Here is a 24,744-nt window from a genome sequence, read left to right as displayed (position 1 = left end):
ACTGCCTTTAACTGGCATTACCAATTCCACACACATTCCTTTTTTTGTTGTCGCAATCTTTGCTTCACAATAGAAACAGGACAGCAGAAGATTCAATATACCATCTGTCTTCTGTAGGTGGGTGAGAATGTTGGTATCAGGCAATCGACACAGCATGGGCATTACCATGTTCAACGTGAGGCACCCTTCACTTGTCTATAAAGCTTGGCTTATTCACAGCAAAAAGGGACTTCTTGTGCATCTCCAGGGATACACACATTCTCTCCTTCTGCCCTGCCTCCCATTGAGGACTCACCCGAGGGTAAAGTTAAGCGTAGAATAATGGAGAAAACACTGGATGAGGAGCCAGGAGGTAAATTCTGCTCTCAGCTCCGCACCCAGTGAGGTGAATCACTTTGAACATGCTACTTCACTTCCCTAAGCATTAGTTCTTCATCTGATAAATTGGGCTGAAAAAAGATGTATATTTATTTGAGACTTTAAAGCACCTTTCAGCTCTGAAGTTCAATGAGAAAAAAATAACTTTTATTAATTAGTGATTCAGCAACTTTTGTTAATAACAACTTGAGTTTACGGGTTACATATGTTCCAAGAACTAGGCCAGGAGTTTGCTTACGTTACATTTGCAAAGGCGACATCATTTTTAGATGTGTAAACTTGAAACTCAGAAAAGTACAAATGAAGGAGAGTAGATGACAGTCTCTCTCGTGCACGTGTTTTTGATATATAAATAACAATGAAAACGTCTAAAATGTATTATAAAGCTATATTCTATTATTGTAGTCCATAAGATGGGATAGTATTAAGATAGATATATAGACCAATATAACAAAATTGAAAGTCCAGAAACTGGACCCCCATACACGGGGCACCTGACTTATGATGAAGTCAGCACTGCAGCAAAGGACATTTTATAACAATAAAGGTTTAATCCATCAGGAAGACGTAAAAATTATAAACATATATACCTCAAAAAAATACATATATATACACACACACACCAAACACAAATACCAAGTGTATATGCCTAACCAAAAAAGCCCCCAAGCACATGAAGCAAAATTCACAGAATTCAAGGTCTAAATAGACAATTCAGTAACAGTTGAGGATTATTCTGCTCCACGTTCAATGAAGGCTAGAACAGATAGGCAGAAGATCACGCTAATGAAATGTAACATATGCACCGATGACACAACACTTCCACTCCTAGATGTGCATCCAATGATTTGATTGCAATATGATTACAGATTTACATTTCAGAAGATGACTAATCCGTGGTCTTAGAGTTCCTGGGTAGTGGGTTCCACTGGTAATTCACTTTGTAATAGTCTGAGATGTGCATGAATAATCCGTACCTTTTCTGTATAGCACAATAAAAAAAATTTAACTCCCATTTCTATAATTTAATAGTTATATGACTTTGGGCAAATTACAAATTCTCTGAGTTATACTTGAGTTACACTCTGAGTTAGACTCATCTGTAAAATGGGGATCATGTTTCTTATAGGGATCAAAACTGATTAAGTATTAAGCCCAGTTGTTTAATACTAGTGAATGTTAAATAAATGTTTTTCTCCACAATTCTTCTTCCTGCACAAGCTCTCCCTCCAAAACAGCCCAGTGGATGCATCCACGCAGTGGATGCACTGCGTGGGTCTGCACCCGGGAAAGCCAGTTTGGGTCCTGGTTTGGGAAATGGAAATAAACGTCAAGTTGGAGTTACACATTTGAAAATTTAAAATAAACATGAAAATAAAAAACAATATAGGGTGATAAGAGAGACGTTTTTCCCGATCCAAGAGAACTGCATAAGGATAGAGAATCCAGAAGCCATAGTAAACAATCAGCATAATTTTAAGGTAAACAGAGCAGTGGGAATCCGGCTGAAGAATCTCTGGTCCTGGCCCTAAGATATTCACTTTAACCAAGTTGCGTCAGAACTGAAGTAGTCGTACACTGCAACTAGACCCATGGATGGTCCTTGAACAAAATATTAAACAGAGACATAAGCTGAGTCAAGATTTGCAGAATGTAGATGTAACTATATTCTTACGTCTATAGAAGGCTTTATTTTCTACAAAAACGTTCACATTCAGCACGGATATTACTTAGGCATTTTGGACATTCCTGTAGTAAATAAGTTATGTGTCTGTGTTTACTGAATAACGGCCCTGACAGCAGAACACTGTTCTTGGGGGGGGGGAGGGAGAAAAAAGAAAATTTACAGCTGTATGTTCAGTTCCATAAATCTCTCCGCCAGCTATGCAACTGGCTAGAGAGTGACTGGTGTGGGAGGAGGCAGAAGTCCAGCTCTTGGATAAACACAGGATTCTCTCTCCAGAGAATTACAGTCTTCCTCTAAACTTTATGCATTTTAAGCATGCTATATGGCTTTGTGGTGTCCGCAAAGAACAGACTGCACAACTAGCCTTGAAGGAAAGCCAACCGTACATAAGATCAACCTTCTTCCACAATGAAACAACAACAACAGAAAGCAACCCTGGAGAATTTTTGTTTCAAATTGACAAATTCAAAGTGCCTGCTGGTTTCAAACAGAATCTGCCCCCTTTCAGCCCAATCGACCAAAGGTCTGTTTCGGATCCAGGCTCACCCTTGATCCACTTTGCTCCGTTGTGGGTGGGTGTGGGATGAGTCAAGGGGAGGGAGGACTGCGGTGCACTTAAAGGAAGAGAAGATATGAGAAACCCAGGTTCAGGCCATAGAACTTGCATTCCCAAAGTGAGGGTGGAAACTTGTCTTCCTGGCCATTCTCTCTCGAGATGTGGGTTAGGCTGAACTGAAGATTTGTGGCCTACCCTGGTGGTTCAATCACCTTCCTACAAGCAGCTCATGATTTCACTAGGACCTCTTCCAAGGTCTGCTTGTGCTAAGGACAGACAGCACGCTCTTGACCTGGTGGTTTCCAAGGTTATAAGAAGGGTTCAGGCACTAAAAAGAAGCACCATCTGCACATTCTAACCACAGGATTCCTCGGACTTCCTTTACCACCGGAGGAAAGGAATCTGTCACCTGGGAGCCTTTATACCACAGGGGATATGCAAATTATCACTCCTACCCATTCCCCCCACAATACAGGAAGTTCCTTAGAATTCCCTGTATTTGCAGACTGGGGCTTCCAACAGCAGGAGACATGCTCTGACCACATGTATTAACTCCCACAGGAGCTTAAGGGCTAAAAAGAAAGAGACTCCAGAAGGTCACACTTCCTCCCTGACCCCAAATTCCTTCCTCCACAAGAACCTTTTACTCAATTAGCTGTTGGCCTTTTGAATGTTTATGATTAGCCATTTGATACTCAGAAATTATTATGCTTTTTTCTGGATTATAGTAAAATATAAAATTCATATACCCAAGATTTTCAGACACATGAAGGTTATGCATCAGGCAAATAAATGCGTTATAACTCTGCTCTCACAAACGTAATGCATTTTTCATATATTATTTTAATCATTAAGGGAGAACCTGTTGTGTGTTGACATTTTCTAACCTTTGAGAGTGAGCCAAAGTCTCATTCCCCTTATCCTGCCTTGAAGGTGGTGCTGCTCTGATCTAGGCTAAGAATAAAATGTGTTGGTGCGCATGGCTGGGTGGGAGGTGTGCACATGTGCTCACTTTGCAGCAACGCCCAGGCCACCATTTAGTTGGGAAAAGTCAAAGTAGTATAAAGAGGAAGGAGTATGGAGCAGCCTCTTTGGGTCATGCTCTCTGGACCACGAACCTTGGACGCTCTTTGTGAAGGCTGATGGGAACCGAGTGCCGCCAGAGGAGGGAGCAGAGGCTGTGGTTTCCGCTGGGGAACCCCTTTCACTCTACCAGTCCCTGGGTCTGTAATCAGGACCAAGCAATCTGCACACCAAGGAAAAGGACTGCCAATCGGGCTCCTGGGGACTGTCTCAGGTCAAGAACTTGGGCTGAAAGAGTTCCACTTTGACTTGGCTCAAGGCTGAGAGTAAAGCCTTCGCCTCTCAGCTCCCACGGTCTAGCACTAAGCAGTGGGCGTGGCTGGGTGTGTCTTACTCTGGATCATGTCATCTTTAGGAGCCTCAGACATTGGTCCCAGAGAATGTATGGGTTTGAAGACTGGGGTGCCCTCGACTGTCTCCCTTCTTAGACAAACACCTAAACCCCTGGGAGAGTTGATAACATATCTTGCCAAGATGAGCCAGATGGGGAAACTGAAGATCAGAAAAGGTAAAATAATTTTAACATATTTGAAGGGCACTATGGAAAGATCAGATCTGGGAGAGTCTGGTTTTGGTTCTGTCATTTAGTTGCACAATCAGCAGCTACGACTCGAACTCTTTCAACCTCAACTGTAAAATATAGCTAATATCCAGCTCATAGAGTTGTGACAAAGATTAGAGGAGATGATACATATTAAACAACTAGTATAGCACCTGGCATGATGGCCAACAAAAACGGGTTCCTTCTTCCCACCGTCCCTATAGAACATACCAGACAGTAAGTCACGTTAGGTGGTCCACCCGCTAGGTCAGCTCTCACGTCTGTGAATGTTTACTCCTAATGATAATCCACCGGATTCTTAGCCAGGACCAAACTCTTCTGCTAAGCCTGGATGCAAGAAAGTGATTATAGGCTCACCCTACAAAGCTGACTTCCATTCTAGGCTCCCAGGAAAGTCTCCCAGATGGCCATACTCAGCCTGGTCATATTTCTTCTGTCGTTTACAAAGTAGCTGAAATAAGCCATGTTGCGTACACAACTAGAGTTTGTTAGAACCAGCTCTTTTTGGAAATTTGGAGAGAAAAGACCAGAGGACTCCTGTCTTAAACACATCATCCAGGTTGGGTCCCTGCCTCAAGGAGCCAGAGGAAACAAGACAGATAGAGACAAATGGTGAAAGCAATCTCTCTCTAATGCATGTGATACACTTCCATATGCAGTCACATGTACGAGGTACCATACTCAAGGAAAGTTCCACCCCTTTGTCAGGGCACCCTCACTCTCCTTTACTGGATGGATCTCATATTCATTCTCCCCATCCCTTCCTCGTACTTGCACTGAGGACATTTTGTAGGCCAGTTAGTAGGATGAACATTAATATAAATAAGAGGATGGAGCTTTGTGGTGTCAGCTTTTGCCAAACTAGAGCTACATTTCCCAGATTCACCCTTTCTGGTGCAATTCTAGGGTTGAGCTGGCCACAGAAGGAATGTGCACAATATGTGGAAGGTGGAAGTGAAAGCAAACGTTCCTCATGGCTGCCATGGTTCAGTGCAGTGAGAGGCCGACACAGAGGTACTGGAGAGTTCTAGCCTGTCCTTGCTCTGTGCCGCTCCAGACCCAGTTTTCCTCTCCAGCTGACAGCCCTGATGACCACCAGTGACTTCAAGCCCCCCACCAGCCAGTGCGGTCATAGCTTTCCAGAGATTTCTTCACCAACTTCCCTGAGAGTCCTATTCCAGAACCTTCAGGAAACAAAGTTAGGGTCACGCAGTCAGGAATAAAGATTTGGGAACCATAAACAACTGAGGTGCTTGCTGAGGGCCCAGGGAACAGGAAAGGAGTAGTAGAAAAAAGAAGTTATTAATACACATGCAGAGATGCTGACGGATTACAACTTGTTCTCAGCTGCCCGTGAGGTGCGAGAGAAACGCAGAAGGGCTGGTTGTTCCCAGCTTGTCCTGGCCACCCTGTATCTATCTCTTCCCCGCAACTGCCAGCCCTGCTAACAGGAAGGAATCTCACGCCCACCACCAGACCCTCCTTAAAGGAAGTGTGAAAATGGAACTAGTCACCCAGGCTTGAGACGGGGCTTGAAAGAGTCAGAACTTGAGTCATCGCGGTGGGAATCTAAAGAGGGCAGAAAAATGGACGCTGACGGCATGGACAGTGCTGAAGGGTTTGAGGACGCAGGCTGAGGATTAACAGGAGCTGCAAGTTTAAGGCAAAGATGAGCAGGGACTTGGAGACACGGCCATGCTCATGGGGCATGCTGGCACTGGTGTCCACAATGAGACGAAATATGGTCCTGGAGCTCTGAGAGAGACTGGGGTGAAGGGTCCGCCTAGGGGGTCACAGACACAGAGGTGATGGGGGAAGCAGTGGGGGATGGACATGGAACCATTACTGCAAAATTGAAGACCTAACTATAGACAGACGTGTATTTTTTTTCCCAGCTATTTTGCTCTGTATTTATCCTATTTCCATATGATCAGAAGCTCCTGAAGAGAATGACTCTGGACTCTCCATAGAGTGTGAGATGCACACGTTGTGGACCCACCGCCTGGGAATCCAGCTTACCCAGACGCAGGTACCCCACGGTACTCCACTTGCCCTGGCCTAGCCGAGGCAGGAGACAGTCCTGCCACTTCTGGGCCTACAAAGATATGGTCTGTGCCTGGTCCCGATTATTCTGGCTCTGTGAAGTGGAACTTGATCTCATCAACCCCAGCTGTGGGAACATGCAGGCGGCCACTCCGCCCAGAACACAGCGTGGTTAGGGCACTGTGGCCCCGCTGTGGTAAAACAGCTGGTCACACATGGCCCTGACAAAGGCAGCTTTCTCCTCTGAGATGCAGAGGGGCTCTGTGGGCCCTCCTTGTGCAGATGGCCCGCTTTCTCCGCCCCCAGCAAGAGAGCCCCATTTAAAACCTTGCTCTGTGAACTTTTCATCACTCAGCACAAATTGCGGCCAAATCTGGGTAGTGGTAGTTACAGGTCTAGAGTGAAGAGTTTGTGTGTGTGTGTGTGTGTGTGTGTGTGTGTGTGTGGAGGGCGGGCAGCAAAGGAAACCTTTTCTCCTTAGCAGAGAAATATCTGTTTTTAAAAACAAAATACCCAAAGCATATTTGCATTAATGAGAAATTAACCTCCTTAAACCAGCCTTAAACTTGCCTTGGGACAGTATGCAGTATATTTTCCTTCTCTTTTAAAAAGCTTCTGCTGTTCAAAGAGAACAGGACCCAGTGGGACCTTCCCAGGGTCCAAGATCACAGCTGTTCACTGGCAGCCTCACCATTCAAAGGGGCTGGAACCCAGTCCTGAAATCCCATCCCTAGGGACGGGACACGCAACAAGAGCTGTGTTTCACGCTGCCCGTTAGGGGAAGCTGGGTTTCTGGATACCCCGTGGCACAGCTGCAATGATTCAGAGCAGCTCAGGTAAGCGCAAGAGCCACGTGGGCTCCGTCTGAAACAGCCTTACCGAGGCCTGGGGGCTTGCTGCTCTGCTTGCTGTGCTGTGCGGATTCTGACATCCAGAGGAGCTCCGACGTTTCCAAATGCGCTGGTAACGGATATGCTGCAAGGAAGCATCTCAATGCCCAGAGCACACTATCCAAATGCTTCTGCAATGTATTTTAAAGACAGACTGTGGAACGCCGCATTCTGTGTGAGTCTGGGGCATGAAAATCAGCACAGCCCCTCATCCAACAAGATGAACGGATTATACAACATCGTGTCCATCTTTTAAGAGGTCCGTGCCTGGTAGTTCTTACTCTCGATTGCTGTACATTAAGAGCTTTCTGAAAAGTACCAATGCCCAAGCCTCACCCCAGACCAACTGAGTCCCTGTCTTTGGGTATTTTGTAGGCATTCCCCAGGGGATTCTGAGATACAGTGAGGGTTGAGAAACACTGGTCTGGGCGTTCATTCAAGGACCTTCGTGTTCTTGCTTATGCTTGTTTTAAACAAGAGGATTACATGCAAGCCCAGAATTCATGGCATGAGAAGAGCTGAAATTCACTCTTCCCTTGGTCCCGAACAACTTACTTGGGTCCTTGATGGGGTTAACAGTACTTACTCAGCTCTATTTCAGGAAGTTGTGAGAAACAGAACATTCTCTGACACATGTTTTTACAAAAGCAAGCATTTTCATTATTACTATTAAAAACAGTTGAGCATAATATAAACTCAAAACAGCCCATATTATATTAATTACTGAAATGACTATGATGGCCGGGGTGGGGCAAAGAAGGGACGGAAATAATATAAATTGGGTGTCCCTGGGGCAAGCATTAAAGCTGACGTATTACACACGTGTTATTTCACAGCATGGTCAGCAGTGCTTGGATCCTAGTTCTGGTTCTATTCCTTAACCCTGAATAAGTCCTTCCACGTCTGTGGGCTTTACTTTCTTTACACATAAAATGAGGTTAGACTGGGAGATTATCCTGGGGTCCAAAGATAAATTTTAGATGATCCATGAACAGCATTAAACTGTGGGCAAATGTGATTCTCATTTTCTCTCTCTTTCTCTCCCCCATCCCTCCCCCTCCCTCCCTCCCTCTCTCTCTCTCTCACATACACACACACACATATACACACACAATTTTTCTTGGGAAGAGGGTCCACAGCTCTCAAAGAGGGCTCATGACCCATAAATAATCTTAAGAACCAGCAAAATCTTTTCAGCTCTAAGTTTCTGATTATTGGTAGTGGAAATAACACTCCCACTGGTGTTAGAAAATCAACAGGCATTTCAATCAATATGGATGAATTTCAAACACATTTCATTTATAAATCTATCCAATGCCAAATCCTGAGTAAGGGTCAAGAACAAAACCTAGACAATGACCATTTAGCATCATCAATGGCTCCCTTCACCTCCCAGAAGTCAAACTAGTTTAAAAGTGATGTCATAGACCAGCAAGATCTACGCTGGCCCAAAGAGGTCCTTTGGGGATCAGAGCATCCTGGGTCCCTGCCAACCTGGAGGTCTTCTATAGATCCTGCCCTCTGGTTCTGTGGTAGCACTAGTAGACGAATTATGTTTGTGCAGGGTGGCTGAAGATTAAATGGAGCAGAAAATGAAGTCTTAGGGCAAAGGGAGAAAAGTCTAAATATAGGACTCAGCCAGAATAAGAACTTGAACCAGTGTCAGACGAAACACAGAGTAAGGAAAAATCAGATACTAAAGCCCCAAGTGGAACAAGGTATCTGATGAGGCTCAGTACAGATGCTGCTTGAGGCTGACTATAATCACATCGTCAGGACCTACACTTGCTATCACGAGATGCTAGGGTTCATGCCTTCAGGCTTCTGACCAACAGAAAATATTCATGCGCAAGCCCAGCTTAAATACCAAGTATCATATTACATCCTAAAAATGAACAGATCTTGGGTGCTCAAATCCTTGGGATACAGAAAAGCTCAGAGACAAGGACATTTCTTTCTAGTTTTCAAAGCACAATTCTTTACTTTTAAGCATTTTATTAATTTGAATTTCTTAACTTGCAGGAATGCCACCTATAGGTGTCATGTTCTTGGAGGGCACAGATATACAACAAAAGCCAACACCGAGCAGATCCAAACACAATACTGTCCTTCTGTCTACAGGATCATCTAAACCTCTGTGATATATTAAGGGCATTTCTGGCTTGTATCTTCTCTTGATATAATCAGCCCCACACATATACAATAGTGGTTCGAAAGCACAGAATCTAGATCCAGGCATACCTGAATTCATATACAAATCTTAACTTTAGGCAAAGGTCTTAACCCCTCTGTAAAAATTAGGCAACAGCTATGTCCCAGGATTGTCATCACCAGAGATAAAACAGAGATAATGTCCCTAACATGTAATATCACTCACCAAATATTGCTTTAATTTATCAGAGAACTGTTTTCATGAATTCTCTACTAAATCTACTGAAAGGGTGGGATATATGTCCCAAAATGTTAAATAGAAAAACTACCTTTTTATACAAATATATTCAGTGCTACTTGCCTCTATATCTGAAATAATATATTGTCAGGACACTCATGGACACAATCAAATTCTTTTTAAGAAATAAAAATGGGTACCAACTTTGTAAGATGCTGGCAATGCTATTGATTTTCACAGGAATCATATGGCTGCTGCTGGTCTGCAGAACATTTTATGTTTGTCTGTCTTAGAATACGACGACAAGGCTTTGGGGATCAGCTTCTAAGAATTTACTTAATATCTTAGACATAATAAGGCTTGAATAGATTCAATTAATAGAGTTTTTTTTTAATTGTGAGCATTTATTAAGTGTCATGTGGTGTGGTAGGTGCTAGAATGAAATGCCACTGGCTGCCTGCTACTCTAACAAGCTTTTTTCACTCTAGTAAAGTAGAAATAATGTTTAGAGTCTCCACTGTCCCTACCCACGGAAGTTAATTGATTGACTCAACAATCTTTGAGCGTGAAGTGAAAAAAAAAAAGGATTAGATACTATCTCTGCCCTCCTAGGACATACGTCCTAGAGGGGGGTCCCAGAAAATAAATACGTATCTGTGAAGAAAATAAACAGGGAGGAATGGATGAGAGAAGTGAGGGGCTCCGGCAGAGGCTGTAGGCTTCATTCACCTTCCCTCATCCCATCTACTCTTTCTCTTGCCCTATGAAAGTTGGAAAATGAAAAACTCAAATTCCCAGCCCCCTTTGACATGACCACATAACACAATTTGAGTCAATGAGATGTGGGCAGAAATGCTCTGAAGACTTCCCATCCTGACAAAAAAGGAGGAGACGTAAGTAAGGTGAGGTGTGAAAGATAAGGAGCCCTGAGAAGCGACTTCTAGGAGGAAGAAACAGCAAGTGCAAAAGCCCCATGGAGAGAAAGCCATTACTGGCTTGAGGGACTAAAAGGTAACAATGAAGTGAGCAAGGAGAGAAGGTTTGAAAGACAGGCAGAGGTCAGATGGTGCGGGACTGTGAGTCAAAGGTAAGGCTTTTAGATTTTATCCTAAATGTAGTATGAAACCAACAAAGGATCTCAAGCAGCGGAGCGGCAGAACCTGACCCCCTCTGGTTGCCAGGTGGGGAGCGGATTATAAGACTGCAAGAGTAGATGTAAGCAGACCAGTTAGAGCCACAGTAGCCCTGGTGAGAGATGACAGTGGTTTGGATTTGGGGAAATTAAAGGAAAACAGATGCATCTGAGATACATTTTGGAAGTATCTGGAATTGGAGGGAGAAGAAAAAAGCAAGCATGACTTCTAGGTTTCTGGCCCAAGCCACTGGGTGGATGGTAATGATATTTACTGAGATGGGAAAGACTGGAGGAGGAACAGGAATGTGCAAAACAAAGCATTCAATCAACTCAACATCCATCGTTCCTGTTCCAGGGCCCTGACCCTCTGCCAAACAAATGTTTTCCCATTTGCTCTCCATCATTTCACTGTCTCTCACAGGCTCTCCTCTGAGAATTGTTAGGTTGTACCTGTAATACCAACAATATTTTATTTTACCTGGCAGAAAAAAATAAATGATGAAATTAAGAGACTCTGAAATGCAAAATGGCAGGCTCACCACATGACTGTAGACTTCATCATGGAATTTTGAAAATGAATGAGATGTGCAAACTTACAAAACTCTGCATCTGAGACCCCGAGTCCTGCACCCAGGAGTGTTCCTGCTAAACATACATATCACAGTCTATAATCAAATATTTGTGCGAATAATTAAGATCTGCCTCCTCACTAGACCTGAAGCTCCATGAGGGTAGGGTCCTCACTTGCTCTGCCCACCAGTGGATCCCACAGGGCACCATATGCAGGAGGCACTCAATAAATGCTAGTTGAAGGATGTTTGTACAGCTTTTTGTCAATGGCAGAAACTATTAGCTGTTTCCTCCACCCTCTCCATTTTATTGTTTCTGGACATGGCCACTGTATTAGTTTCCTAGGACTATCATAACAAACATCCAAAACTGGGTTGATTAAAACAACAGAAATTCACTGTCTCATAGTTCTGGAGGCTAAAGTGTGAAATTAATGTATCCGCAGGGCCACGATCTTTCTGATAGCTCTAGGGGAGAATGTCTCCTTGCATCCTCCAGCGTCTGGTGTCTGGTGGCAATCCTTGGCATTCTTTGGCTTGTAAATGCATCACTCCAGTCACATGGCCATCTTCTCCATGCGTGTCTTCCCATTATCTTTCTTCTGTGTGGATCTGTCCCTATGTCCAAATATCCTTTTTTTTTTTTTTTGTAAGGACACCAGCCATGTTGGATTAAGGCCTGACCTAATGACTTCACCTTAACTTGATTATCTCTGTCAAGACCCTATTTCCAAATAAGGTCACATTCTCAGGTATGGGGGATGAGGACTTCAGTATATCCTTTTGGGAGGACACAATTCAACCATAAGCGTCCCCCAGAACAAACTCAACATTTCCCAGATTCCCTCGCATCTAACTGTGGCCCTGTGTGGTTACGTTCTAGTCAATGGGTTATAAACAGAAGGAGTTCGTGCAACTTCCAAGAAGCATCTTTAAAGGAGGAACAGTGCCTTTCCGCTTCACTTCTGACTTTACGGGTGGCTGGAATGTAAACCTAATGGCTAGAGTTACAGCAGTCATCCTAGACCATGAAGAGGCCTTGGGAATGGAATGTGAGCAAGATGAAAACACTAAGGAGGACATCAGAGACCACAGAGACGTATCTCAGCCTTGGACTGACTTCCTTCCAGCTTTTCCATGGCATAGATACATAAGTCTTAAACACTATTTTAAAAGATTTTGTCACACACAAAGGAAGCCAATTGTAACTGATACAGCCTCAAACTGCAGGATCTTCTGTAAACCATACACTCGTAGAGACAGTAAAGACACTACTATATTTACCTTTACTTCCCAAGACATTTGGATTGGCCATGGGTAAAGCCAGGAGTACAGCTTTGGAAAGAGATGTCCAGCCCTGACTGGGACAGCCTGAGTGTTTTCCGGGTACAGGTCCCTGACTGCACACCTGGAGGCTGTCTTAGGGTTACCTGGTTTTGAGGAGTCCTTCAGAGGGAGGACAGGATTTGGCCTCACACCAATTATTTAATTGTGACCCAGAAAAATAGAGTTACCACCTAATTTACTGAAGCCTGAGGGGTCCATTTCTCAGTTCTTGCCTGTCTTCCTGTCTCCAGAGATCCAGCATAAAGAAAGCCAGTAGATCCCATAGCAGATCTACTTAGGGACAGCTCAGGATTAGACCAGGATATTTCTAAAACTTCCATGTCTTGCTTTTATTAGAGATGACTTTTTCTACAGTTGTGAATAAAAGTGCTTAGTTTCAACTTCCTGTTAAACAAGCTTAGCAGTAAGCAGAAACAAACCCACCGACAGGAGTGTGGCAGCGAGTGGGGCTGGAACCCAAAGTGATGCCAGCAATTGCTCATCTTAAAATGCACCTTCTAATAACGCTGAAGTTGGGTCACATCTTACCCTCAGTGCATCTTATATTTGATGAAATCTGTTAGGCAATGCTCACTGAACGGCTACCACGTGACAGGCAAGGGGCTGGATACCTCATACACATTTCCCTATTTATCCTCACAGTTATGCCATGAAGCAATTAACACTGCCATTTTAAGATGAGAAACGGAGATTTAGCATTTCTAAGAAAGTGACAGAACTGCACTAGCATGCTGCAATATGGCAGAAACATATGATTACATAGATTCTGCTTCCCATGACATCCCACTTTAGCTGATGTTTTGTTACTTTGTGTTACATGTTTGTAAATACAAACTTATTTAAGCAAGAATCAGCCAGAAAGGGGGAGGGTATAGCTCAGTGGTAGAGTACATGCTTAGCAAGCGTGAGGTCCTAGGTTCAATCCCCAGTATCTCCACTAAAAGTAAATAAATAAATAAACCAAATTAACTCCCACCCCCCCAAAAAAAAGGAAAAAAAAAAGAGAAAGAAAGAAAAAGAATCAGCCAGAAGACTCAGAATAACACAAAGGTTATAGCAAGCAATACATGATCCCTACAAACATTTATTGTTTATTATCAGTCAGCTACTGTCCTGGGACATATTTCATTTAACTGCACCTATTGTAAGCGCCTTCTTAAAGGTGAAGAATTTAAGGGGGGAGGGCAAGATAGAAGTAGGGGATTAAGAGGTACAAACGACTGTGTATAAAGTAAATAGCTACGAGGATAGATTTTGCAACACAGAGAAGAGAGCTAATATTTTATACTAACTATAAATGGAATATAACCTTAAAAAATTGTTAAGCATTATGTTGTACACCTGAAACTTAAATAATATTGTACATCAAGTATAATAAACAAATAACAAAGGTGGAGACTTTGAGGCTTAGATTAGAGTTTAAGTAGTTATCCTGGGTCCTGTGGAAATGGGGAAGCTGGGATCCAAATATCTGGTACCTGACACTCACGCCTGGGGTCTTCGTCATAGGGCTCAGTGCCAGGCACACCCTAGACATTGAACCCTCGGTGAACACAGGATGGGCCACAAGATGCAGAGAATGTGATGCGTCAGATGAAAGGAAGAGAAGGACTGGCCAGGAGAAGTCAGACATGACTTCTGGGAATTCTAGGAGATCTCTCAACGTGGGGGACAGGGAGTGTTAGTAATAGGGCTGCTGGGTGACCTAAGTCAGAAGGAATCTCATGGCCTCAGTACTCAGCCACATGTGGCTTTCTGGACGAGCTTGGGAGCAGACACATGGAGGAAATGGGAGGACCAGGCAGAATTCTCGAGTCCCAAGGGAAATGGCAACTTCGACTGGAAAGGTTGGAGCGCAGGGAACTCGAGAAGAATTTCCAGGACTGAAGAAACCATCAAACGTATCCTCTAGGCTGGATGCTGACCACCTATTAGAGCTGTGCCCCGCGTAGTCGTACTGCAGGGAAGGCAGGGCAACATGCTCCCCTCACCGACCCTATGAGGGCGACTCCACATACATCTTCATTGACCAGAGGAGAAAAGGCCCAGAGAAACGAAATAATTTGCCAAACATCACGGAGCCATGAGGAGTGGAGCCAGGATTCTGTCTGACTTTAAAAACCTAAACTAATTTCTGGTGACAGATATCATAACAGTGGTTGCCTGTGGTGGGAGGGGACTGACGGGAAAAAGGCAGGGAGGGAAATTTCTGGAGTGCTGGAATGTGCTATGTTCTAACTGGCAATTACACAGGTGTATACATTTGGCAAAATCTATCAAATTGTATTCTTAAAAGCTGTATGTTTTGTCATTGGAAAATTTTGACTCAATTTAAAACAAAATTTTATAAATCTCTTAAGCTTTCTTCCCTGAATTCATGCATTGTCACTGGGGGTGACCTAGTCACCAAAGGGGAAAAAACTGCCTCTTGGAGTGTAAAAAAATCTTCTTCCTTTAATATATAAAACATGTAATTACATACATGCACACACATACAGTCCATACACACATGACTTATGGATGATTACCTGTGGTATCCACATCTCGTGGTGAGGGATAATCAGGGAAAAAATGTTTTAAACAGGCTCTTCAAGGGGAAGATAAAAAATCGGTTGAGAAACTGCTCTAACTCATTGCTACCCTTCCTTCCAAAATTCTCCACACTGCAGTCCAGTCTTAGCTTTCATTCTTTTCTTCCAAGGAACAGTGTTTCCCTTCAGGTTTCTTCTTTATGGACTCAGCCCTCCGTGTGTGCATGTATACACATCTGCACACGTGAACACATGACAACCATGCGCATCACATGGACACACATGCACACAACACACACACGTACACACATACACGAAGCGCACAGATACACGTAGGTCTACATGATTTCCATTCATTCTTTAGGTCCCAGCTCAAGCAGGCCTCCCTCAGAGGAAGTGTTGCCTGTCACCCCTCCCACTGTCCCACAAAAATTAGAAGCACTAGTCCTTTTCTTCACAGCTCTCATGTCTGTTTATAATTATATACTTCAGAGCGGAATTATTTGATGAATGTCTCTCTCCCTCTTGACTGTAAATCCCATGAAAGCCTAACAGGATGTCTGGCTCATGGTAGGTGGTCAATAAATACTAACTGAACAAAGAACTGGGCGAAGTTGCTTTGTCTTCTCCGGGGCCGTCAGAGCCTGACATGAAGGATGGCTCCCGGCCAAGGAAGGGCACAGAGCAGAGAGGGGGTCTGAGCTGAGGCCCCGAGAAACGGCCTCTGGTGCTGGCAGGGCCCCCACTGGCAGAGCGGTCACTCTTCCCTCCGACCACGCCCAGCAGCAGGCAAAGGCACACTGGCCCCTCCCCGTCCTGTTGCTGAGAAACTCTGCTAGACAAAGCGGCACAGCACGTCAGACAACCCCTTTCGTCCCCATACCTGACTTCCCCGAACTCAGCGGGAAAGGAGCTACTTTCAAAACATCACAGGATGCAACTTTTTTCACCTGTGTTGATCATCATCCTACCGTCTGCTGCTTCAGTGCCCAAACTGTCTTGGCTAAATTAAGTAGGAACTATGGATGGTTTGCCCAACCTGGTCTCTCTTGGTTCGGAAGGAAAATTCCATGAAATTTACAGGTTTGTTGCTGTGGGACAGAGAGACCGAAAAGCTGGATTTTGACGTTTTTCCTCTATATGAGACATAGAAATTTTTGAAAGGGGTTAAAAAAGAACACAATGACCACTAATTCCTTACTCAGACTCAGACAGACCTGTCTCTATATACGCATACAAAGAAACAAACAAACAGTGCAAAGAGGCCCCATCCACAGCCACATCCATCAATTCATCACAGCAGGAAACCAGAAAAGAAGCCAGGAGTCTTGAAATCCCTCTGAGAGCTGGCACGGGGTTGAGTGAAAACTTGAATACTGCTGCTCACAGGATTTAATTATTCCCACTATAAAAAAATAAACTTTCCAGAAAAGAGTAAGGATACCTTTTGTTTCTTATTTGTAAATATGGCTCAGATTCTTTCGCAGTCTGAAGGCTGAATGGTTTGCCCTGATAAGTGTTTGATTAAACTAACAAAAGTGAGTTTTTTACGTCTTTCGCTTGGATGCCCCTGCAAGATCTAGTCCTGACCTAGGTGAGGGGCTGGTGCCAAGAATAAAAATTGTTTATTTGATCTTGTTCAAGCCAAGGCAGGTGAACACGTGACCACCCGAACAATTCATTTTGAACTGAATACAAATTCTCCACGCAAGAGACATGAAAAGTCATGCATCCATGAGCAGTTCACAAGGTGTTCAAGGTTTTATTGGACTATATCCTCTATTGGGTTCTGCCTCATGGGTTTGTATTTTTTGAAATAACGCAATAGGAAGAATTATTAGGACTCTGGGGCAGAGAGACCAGGTTGGAATCTAGCTCTGACATTTACAAGCTGGCGACCTTGGGAAAGGGATTAACTAGTTCTCAGTTTCCTCATTTTCAAGGTAGGGGGAACGTTACCCACCCACCTTCAAGAGTTGTCAGACAATACATGAAATGATGTGTGTGAAACGTGTGGGAACACTATGCAGGTATTTCAGTGAGTAAATTCCTCAGCCTTTCTAGAGAAGCACCAACTCACTGGATCATTCGACAGATTCGCTTCCAGCACTTACTAAATGCCAGGAGTTGTGCTAAGTGCTGGGAACACAGTAGTTAAGACAGACAAGGTCTGTACATTTACAGAGCTACAGGAGGCAGACAGATTATAAATGTTAAGTACTATTATCAGATGCTGATAAACGTTATGTCTTAAAAAAGTAAGGCAGGGTAATGTGATAAAAAAGTAAATGGAGGAAGAGAGGGTATTTAAAGGCTTCTCTGAAAAATTAACATTTAATTTCAGATTTAAACGACAACAGCAGAACTGTCGTTCAGCCTTAGGTCAACGGAGCTACAGCAAAACAGGTTTGGAGCTCCTGTTATGATTTACAAAGGACCCAGATCATGGATTCTGTAGGCCATAGCCGGTGTCTGGAATTTACGCTCATTGTAATGGGAAGCCATTAAAGTATTTAAGAGTCAGAGTCATGTAATTAGATTTACTTGAGGGGCAGACAGAGAAACAATCATATATTTGGTGGGGGGGGGGAGGGTGGTAATTAGGGTGATTTGTATTTATTTATTTACTTTTAGAAGAGGTACTGGGGATTGAACCCAGGACCCTGTGCATGCTAAGTATATGCTCCACCATTTGAGTTATACCTTCCCTGCCATGATGTATTTACTTGTGAGATGTAAAATTCTGCCCTGACCAGAGTGGAAGGAAGCCATTAAAGGATCATGCAAAGTGAAGTTATGATTAGATAATGTCATCCAGAAAAGAGTTTACACTTGATGTGATAAAAAAAAAAAAGAGGATGTCGTTAAAGGTTGTGACAAGAAGCCAAGTTTAAGTGATAGTCATCAGACTGTAGCCTGTAGAATGTCTTGGAGGAGGAACTTTATCCCTTTTCAAAGTAGCAGAGAAGAGGTAAGAAACACAATGATTCCTCCTGGAACCATTTCTTCCTCCAGGATTTTAGTATTTAGATGCTGATACTAAGTGGACTCACGCGCAGAAAGAGCCTAGAATGGTGCACGGTCAGGCATACAGAAGACACTCAATAACGGGTAGCTCCTTCTCTTCTTTCCTCCTTTCCCCACTGTGTTGAAAAGGACCAGAAGCTACTGGTATGCAATCCCTAAAGGATGAGTGAAGAGTTGCCAAAGGGAAATGTAGGAAACAACCTCTTTTAGGTGAAAATGCATTACATGGGTTGACTCGACTTTTGATGGTTCCCATATTTCATGCTCCATTCTAGAGTTACAATGCCAAGGAAAGGTCCTCCTAGCCAGAGGTTTACAGATTTCATTTTTTAAATAAAAGAACCTTCAAAATAGGAATAACTCCAAATTCAGAGATGCTGGATCAAGTGAGAATTCTAAAGGGACTCTGGACATTGTTCTGTTGGCCGGAAGCAGGAGGAGAGGAGTACGAAACAACACAGCAACTTATAATTCATTGTTCTCTTTTTAATGTGGGTCTTGATTCAGACAAAACTAAAAATAAGGTTATAGTTTGGGGCCTCCTGTAACATCTGTTCCCTTTTTGGTCTCTGGGAACAAATACATTACTACTGCAGGAAGAGGAGAAGGTAACTGGAAGGGAAGAAGAGAGATGGACCAGAGGAGAAATAAAATTTTCGTACAAGCTAGAGATGGTGTAAAAGTCTTTTGACTGAAGCACTTAAAACTCAGTTCCATTTACAACTGAAGTCAGGATGGAACCTTCCCTGGCCTGCATCTCAGCAATGCCATCCTGACCTGAGTTGCCTGACCCAGCCCCTACCAGCCTAGGTCAGCTGTGAGGAGGCTACGGGCACAGACTGCTCTGGGCACTGGGGCCGGGTCACAGAGCTCTCTCTCCAATCCAGAGAAGTCAGGAGGGTCTTACCATTCTCCTTAAGGACACATTTTCTCTGGAGCTCTTCCAGAATTTCTAGAGAAGTAATTTTGTGTGTGTGTGCGCGTTCTTTTTCGTAGAGTCAGTTTACAATGCTGTTTCAACTTCTGGTGTACAGCATAACGTCTCAGTCATACATGTACATACACATATCCCTTTTCACATTCTTTTTAAGTAAGTAAATTTTAATACAGACATGAGAGTCTCCCCTCATCGTGGATTAAAGGTTCCATTTAAACCAGGCAAAGAGCCCTTCTTTGGGCCTGGGAAGGTCAAGAAGTGTTAGGTGAATATAGCACTCAGTCTCTTCAGTCTGGGGCCTGTCCTATCCACATACTCGTGGCCCATCTCTTAAAATTTTCCAAGCCCCATAAAAAGGTAAAATAAAAGAGAGAAATGGTAAACACACACAAGCAACTTAGTTACAAAATGCTTTCTGTTTTGGCAAGTAAAGCAGTGAAATGAAGCAGCAACAGTAAAAGCACAAAATTTTCCCTAGATGGAAAGGTCACAAAGGCCCAGATACAAAGCTCTGTCTACACTGGAGAAGAGAAGGGCTGGGACCTGAGGGCTGAGCCTGGTCTTCTGTGGAGACAGTGGGACACTTCACACTGTCCTGGGCCAGTCCTTGCTAGTCGGAGATGCCAAAAGGAGGCTTCTGGCCAGAGTTTTGGGCAATTTCTACCACCCGGACCACACAGGTCAATGATGGCCCAGGTCAGCAGATCCTTCCCCCGGGACACTCTCCTGCAGGGTCACCTCCGCTCCCCCTCAACAGAGCACCGCACAACCAGACACACTGCCCTGCCGTCTGAGAGCAGGAGCGATGGCCCAGGTTGGCAAACAAGCCTCTAGAACTGGATCACAAAAATGGCTTTTTATATAAGTAAAGTTATTTTATAAAAAATATATATGGTAAAAATAGGAAATAATTTATTCAGCATTTTCTATAACAAAATAACAGACTAAGTAATGTAAAGGAATATGCCCCAGTAAATTATGTGGAAGAGCATGGTTATTTCCTCTCATTTTCATGTAACCAACAGTACAATTCAAAAATATATCTAATATATTCATTCCAGTACAGAGTTTGACCAAAGGCAGCTTCTTAGAACAGGGCTATTCTTAATCTTAAGAGAAATGTTGTGTTAGATAGTTTAAACAGATTTTTTCCCCCTACTGGATTCACCTGCATTTTTAGGATGCTAATATGCTTTTTGTAAACTCCAACAGGGAAATAAAGTGTGCAGCAGTTTAAAACTGTTTTGATCACAGAACCTCAAGACAGGATATTTTGCTGGACCAGAGTGCTGTATAATACAATTTTGAAAATGCAGTTCTACTGAATTCTGTCCTGTCCTACAACACATGAAAACCATCGTACACTCCCCTCTGAGAAACTAAGACTACAAACCATCTGGAGTATTAGCTTCTGAAGTTGGAAAAAAAAAATACCAGGTTGCCCTATCAGGGTATATACATTAAGAAGTTAATTAATTAATCAGTTGACAATGCCTAGAACAGTTATGCGTGTTAATCAAGATGAACTGAAATCAATTAAACACATTTGGCTAAGCAAAAGCCAGGTCTTTAGCTGCAATGTCAACCCACTGCCTTCCTCAAAGGAGATGTGCTTTTAAGTCAAAGCCCCATGCGAGTGAGTACACGCTCAGAACCGAAGCGCTCTGCCAAAAATAATTTATACTTAGGTAATTTACTGTGGAAATAAAATATAAAACCCTTCCCACAGCCAAGAGTTCCATTAGAAAATGAAAAATTCAGCCTCGGCACAGATACAAATGCTCTTGGCAAACTTTCCTGCTCTGGGCTTGTTTGGTGCTCTGCCCACTGCAGCGCTGACAGACGGACCGAGCCAACAAGGCTTCTGTTAACTTGCCCACAGCACAGGACCGGGCGAGACTCTGCCTCCCTGGATGAAGGAGGCGTTCAAATCAGGGGGCAGAGTCGACCCTGAACCCTACCAGCACCGATTACTCAGACTGGCCATAATCTCTGCTCGGGGCTCCCTTGAGCTGGTCTCAGCAGCTCACCTCTCTTTTCTAGTACATTAAACCATTGCCAGAGGGTAAGTGCTAGAAATCAGAGCTGTGGAGATCCAAACCGTGCCTACTGCTTTACTGGTTTACTGCTCTAGGAGAAGGACTGATGCAGGAGGATCAAAGTATTGAGGAAATAAAGATGGAAATAATCCGTCGCTTTCAAGTTCTTTGCATCCTCCCATGACCCCAGACAATCAAGAGATAAATGTCCTCTGTGAAAAGTTTTACAGATGACAGAACAAAACTGTGCTAGATAAATGTGTTTTGAAGCAGAAACTAGTGTTCTCAACATCCTCTTATACTGTATTTCTTTACAAAAAAAATAATGAGTGTATATATATATATATGTATTTGCATGTATGTGTGTATGTATATATGTATATACAGGTACAAGAAGTCTGGAAGAATATAATCAAAATATTAACAACGTATTTATTAATACAATAAATTAAGTTTATTGTATCTCAATCAGACTTCAATAGAGGCGCTTGAAAATGTTAACGGTGGTTATCTCTGAGTTAGGCAAGATTATTGGCAATTATAATTTTTCATTCCTGCTTGTCCGTATTTTCCAGATTTTCTTGACTTTAGAGTCATTCCTTTAATACTTAAAATATGTAAAAATTATTTTCAAAAACCTCAGCTAATTTGTTCAGTTTTTTGATATGTGTGTAGTTCTTTGTACTTTATCAAGTGTTTCCGCATATTTAATCCATCAAACAGCAGAACGAAATATGATTCCGTTCTCAGAGGAGACAGCCTCTGGGACGTCACAGAACTTGTTCAAAGTCAGAGCTGGTGAGCAGAAACATCAAAATATAAATCCAGCTCTCCTCTTCCAAATTCCATGACTTTCGTTCTCTTTCTCTCACTAGTCCCTGTTTCTTACGCTCCTGCGTGCTCTACTGGATACATAAACGCCACAAGCATACACTTTGTGTGGAGCAGAAGCAGTAGAGTTATTACATAAGATTTAAGCAAAAAGGAAAAATTCTTTTTCAAACTCAGTATTGGTTAAGGAGAGAGACAGGGAAAAACCAAGGCAGGTCTGGAGACCGAGGAGGCGCAGCCAGAGCGAGAGGAGAACTTACCCTCCCACTTGCTACATCGTATGCTTTTGGCTTCATTTCAACCTCATTCAGAAAGGGAAAAGGAAATGACAAAAACGGAACCAAACACATAGGGAAAGAGGCACAGACGGCAGCACACAATGAAGCAGAGCTGAGGTACTTAGACACGGCTCGACTAGCGGTACCTTCATCCCCGCAGCAGCCGCGGGGCCGCTGGGGTCCACGGCCTGGATGTGGCAGGGCTTGCTTCCTCGCACCACAAAGCCCCAGCCAACGGCGTCACCGACAATCTAGAGAGGAAAACCACAATTAGCAATCAGCAGACGGTCCCTGGCAACTTGCCCGGACTTCCAAGAGAGAGAAAGCCCAAGATTAAGTGCACGCCATGAGATAGCCCGTCTCCATTTCATCTCTCCCCTGTCAGGGGAATGGAACGCTTTCCTTCTATCGCAAACACAGGCTTATGTATCTAAGTGGAAAATGTGGTCAAGAAGCACTTGTTTGGCAGAAAGAAGCTGCTTCTGGGAGGTTACGACTCAGATAACTGGCAGAACGCCTCTTTCTTAGGCTACTATGCAGTTTAATATCAGACTCGAATGGAAAGTTTAGAAGATCTTAAAAACGTGGTTGAAATTTCTCTCCAGACCCCATCTCTCTTCCAAGTTTGTCTGCTTCCCCTGCATCCAAATGATACTTTCTTGATGATCTTGCTACCGCACTGAACTCTAAAGTGTAACAATTTAAATTACTAAGGTTAGGACGCATGAAGAATCTTGGCTTTCTTGAAACACAATTTTCTCCACCAAGGAAAGACAGTGAAAAAGTGCATAAAGTTCACAATTTAGAAGTCAACTCTGGTCCAAAAGTTGTTTGAAACTGGAGGGTGCCCCTTCCTACAGAGTCATAATTAGAATTGGCAGTTTCATTCCCTGAGCAGCTCCCAGACATGTCTCTAAGACATAACCCAACTGAAATACAGAGGAAAGCCATTCAGTCAATTACTAGCAACGCTGGCACTGATATTTAAAATCAAAAAGACGTACACTTTAAAAATACAATCCACTGTCTCTTGAATGCTGGAGATGGTGGAAAAACAGGGAAGCAGATGAAATGTTTTGTGAATACTCTCAAAAAGGCTTTTAGGGCAGGTTTAATATCGATGAACTCTTAGTTTCTGCTTGTCTGAGAAGTTCTTCTTGGGCACTTTGCTGGCTTTTGGGTTTGCTGCTATTGTTCATGATACCTAATTCCACTTCCAGATGCACAGTGTACCTGTTCCCCGATACAGACACATCACTAGTGTTTCTTTCTTATGACCTGCTACAACTGAGCCCCCCAACTTTAACTCCTGAGTGCTCAGAACGTGGAGCGGTCCTTGACAAAAGTTTGCAGCATATGAATGAGTGTGGAAAGATGCTTTTCCTCCCTGAGGTAAATAAAACAAAAGTTATAAAAGTGAGACAAAGAGAAGTGTTTTAAAGAAGATGTCGCTGAAGATGGGAGGAGACAAAGAAAGAGGCCAGGGGATGGAAAGTGGGTGACATGATACCAAGCAGAGCACTTGGAATCTGTTTGAAGGAACCAGTGAGACCCCAGAAGAAGAGGGAAGCCTGAAGGACCTCCGAGAAAGGGCAGGTGGTCCGGAGGTGCTCCCAGGTACACAGTGCACCCAAATCAGGCGCTCATATAGCTCAAGGCATGATAATGTTGTCAAAAGCATCATTCCTTATGTAGAGCAATCAATCTATCCCATAGTTTTCTTTCTCTACCTTAAGACTTTCCTAATGTCTTAAATAATTTTTAGAATTAACTGTAACGCAGAAGAAATTATTGGCATTTTTTGTTCTAGCATTTGCCTTTTAATCTGTAATTATATTAGAATATATTAGAATGAGTGCCTGATAGAAATCTTTTTTAAAGGATACATCAAAAGGAATTTTAAATGCTGTATTAATAATAAATTGTGTCAAGTCCTAATGCATCTTTGTGCCTAGGGGTCAATAAAGCCTACTATTATAATGAAGCTAAAACAAAAGGGAAATTGGGAGAAGCTTTTTTTCAGTTTCGCTCCTAAGTTACAAATTGACACAGTGACATGTTGACATGGCTGAGATCGACGAGCAGCAAGGGAGAAAAACAGAACAGCGCACCTACCGTGAACGTCTTCCTCGCATATGGAGCCCCAGGAGTCAGGAGTTCCTCAGAAGTGACCGGTCTTTTTAACACTGAAAGACAGATGCAGTGTCAAACTAGAAACCCTTCTGAACCCTCTGTTCATTTATTCAGTAGATATTTACTGACTGCCTCAAATGTGACATCAGGGAACAAAAGTGGCAAAGATCCCTGTCTCCCAGTTTCTAGTGTAGCCAGCTAGAGATGGAATATATTAGCAAACATAAATAACCCTAAACCTAACTTACAGAGCTATGGCAAGAAGAAACAGAGCACGGTGAGAGTGCCAGGGGTGGGGTAAGGAGTGGTTTGAAATTTTTCTGTAAAGG

At 43.2% G+C, this 24,744-nt stretch overlaps 1 protein-coding gene across 2 annotated transcripts in view; it reads right to left on the bottom strand.

Annotated features, from left to right (window-relative positions):
* Positions 1 to 24,744, bottom strand: part of DEPTOR (DEP domain containing MTOR interacting protein) — a 130,065-nt gene that overhangs the window by 15,472 nt on the left and 89,849 nt on the right. For both annotated transcript variants that reach the window (XM_006211424.4, XM_031691286.2), the window contains exons 7-8: positions 24,398 to 24,468; positions 22,429 to 22,533 (exon numbers count right to left, since the gene is read on the bottom strand). In XM_006211424.4, coding sequence (XP_006211486.1) covers positions 22,429 to 22,533; positions 24,398 to 24,468 — 176 coding nt within the window. The remainder of the gene's footprint in view (positions 1 to 22,428; positions 22,534 to 24,397; positions 24,469 to 24,744) is intronic.

This window comes from Vicugna pacos, chromosome 25, assembly GCF_048564905.1.
Source record: "Vicugna pacos chromosome 25, VicPac4, whole genome shotgun sequence".
Taxonomy (NCBI): Eukaryota; Metazoa; Chordata; class Mammalia; order Artiodactyla; family Camelidae; genus Vicugna; species Vicugna pacos.
This window is presented reverse-complemented; position numbering and strand designations above follow the sequence as displayed.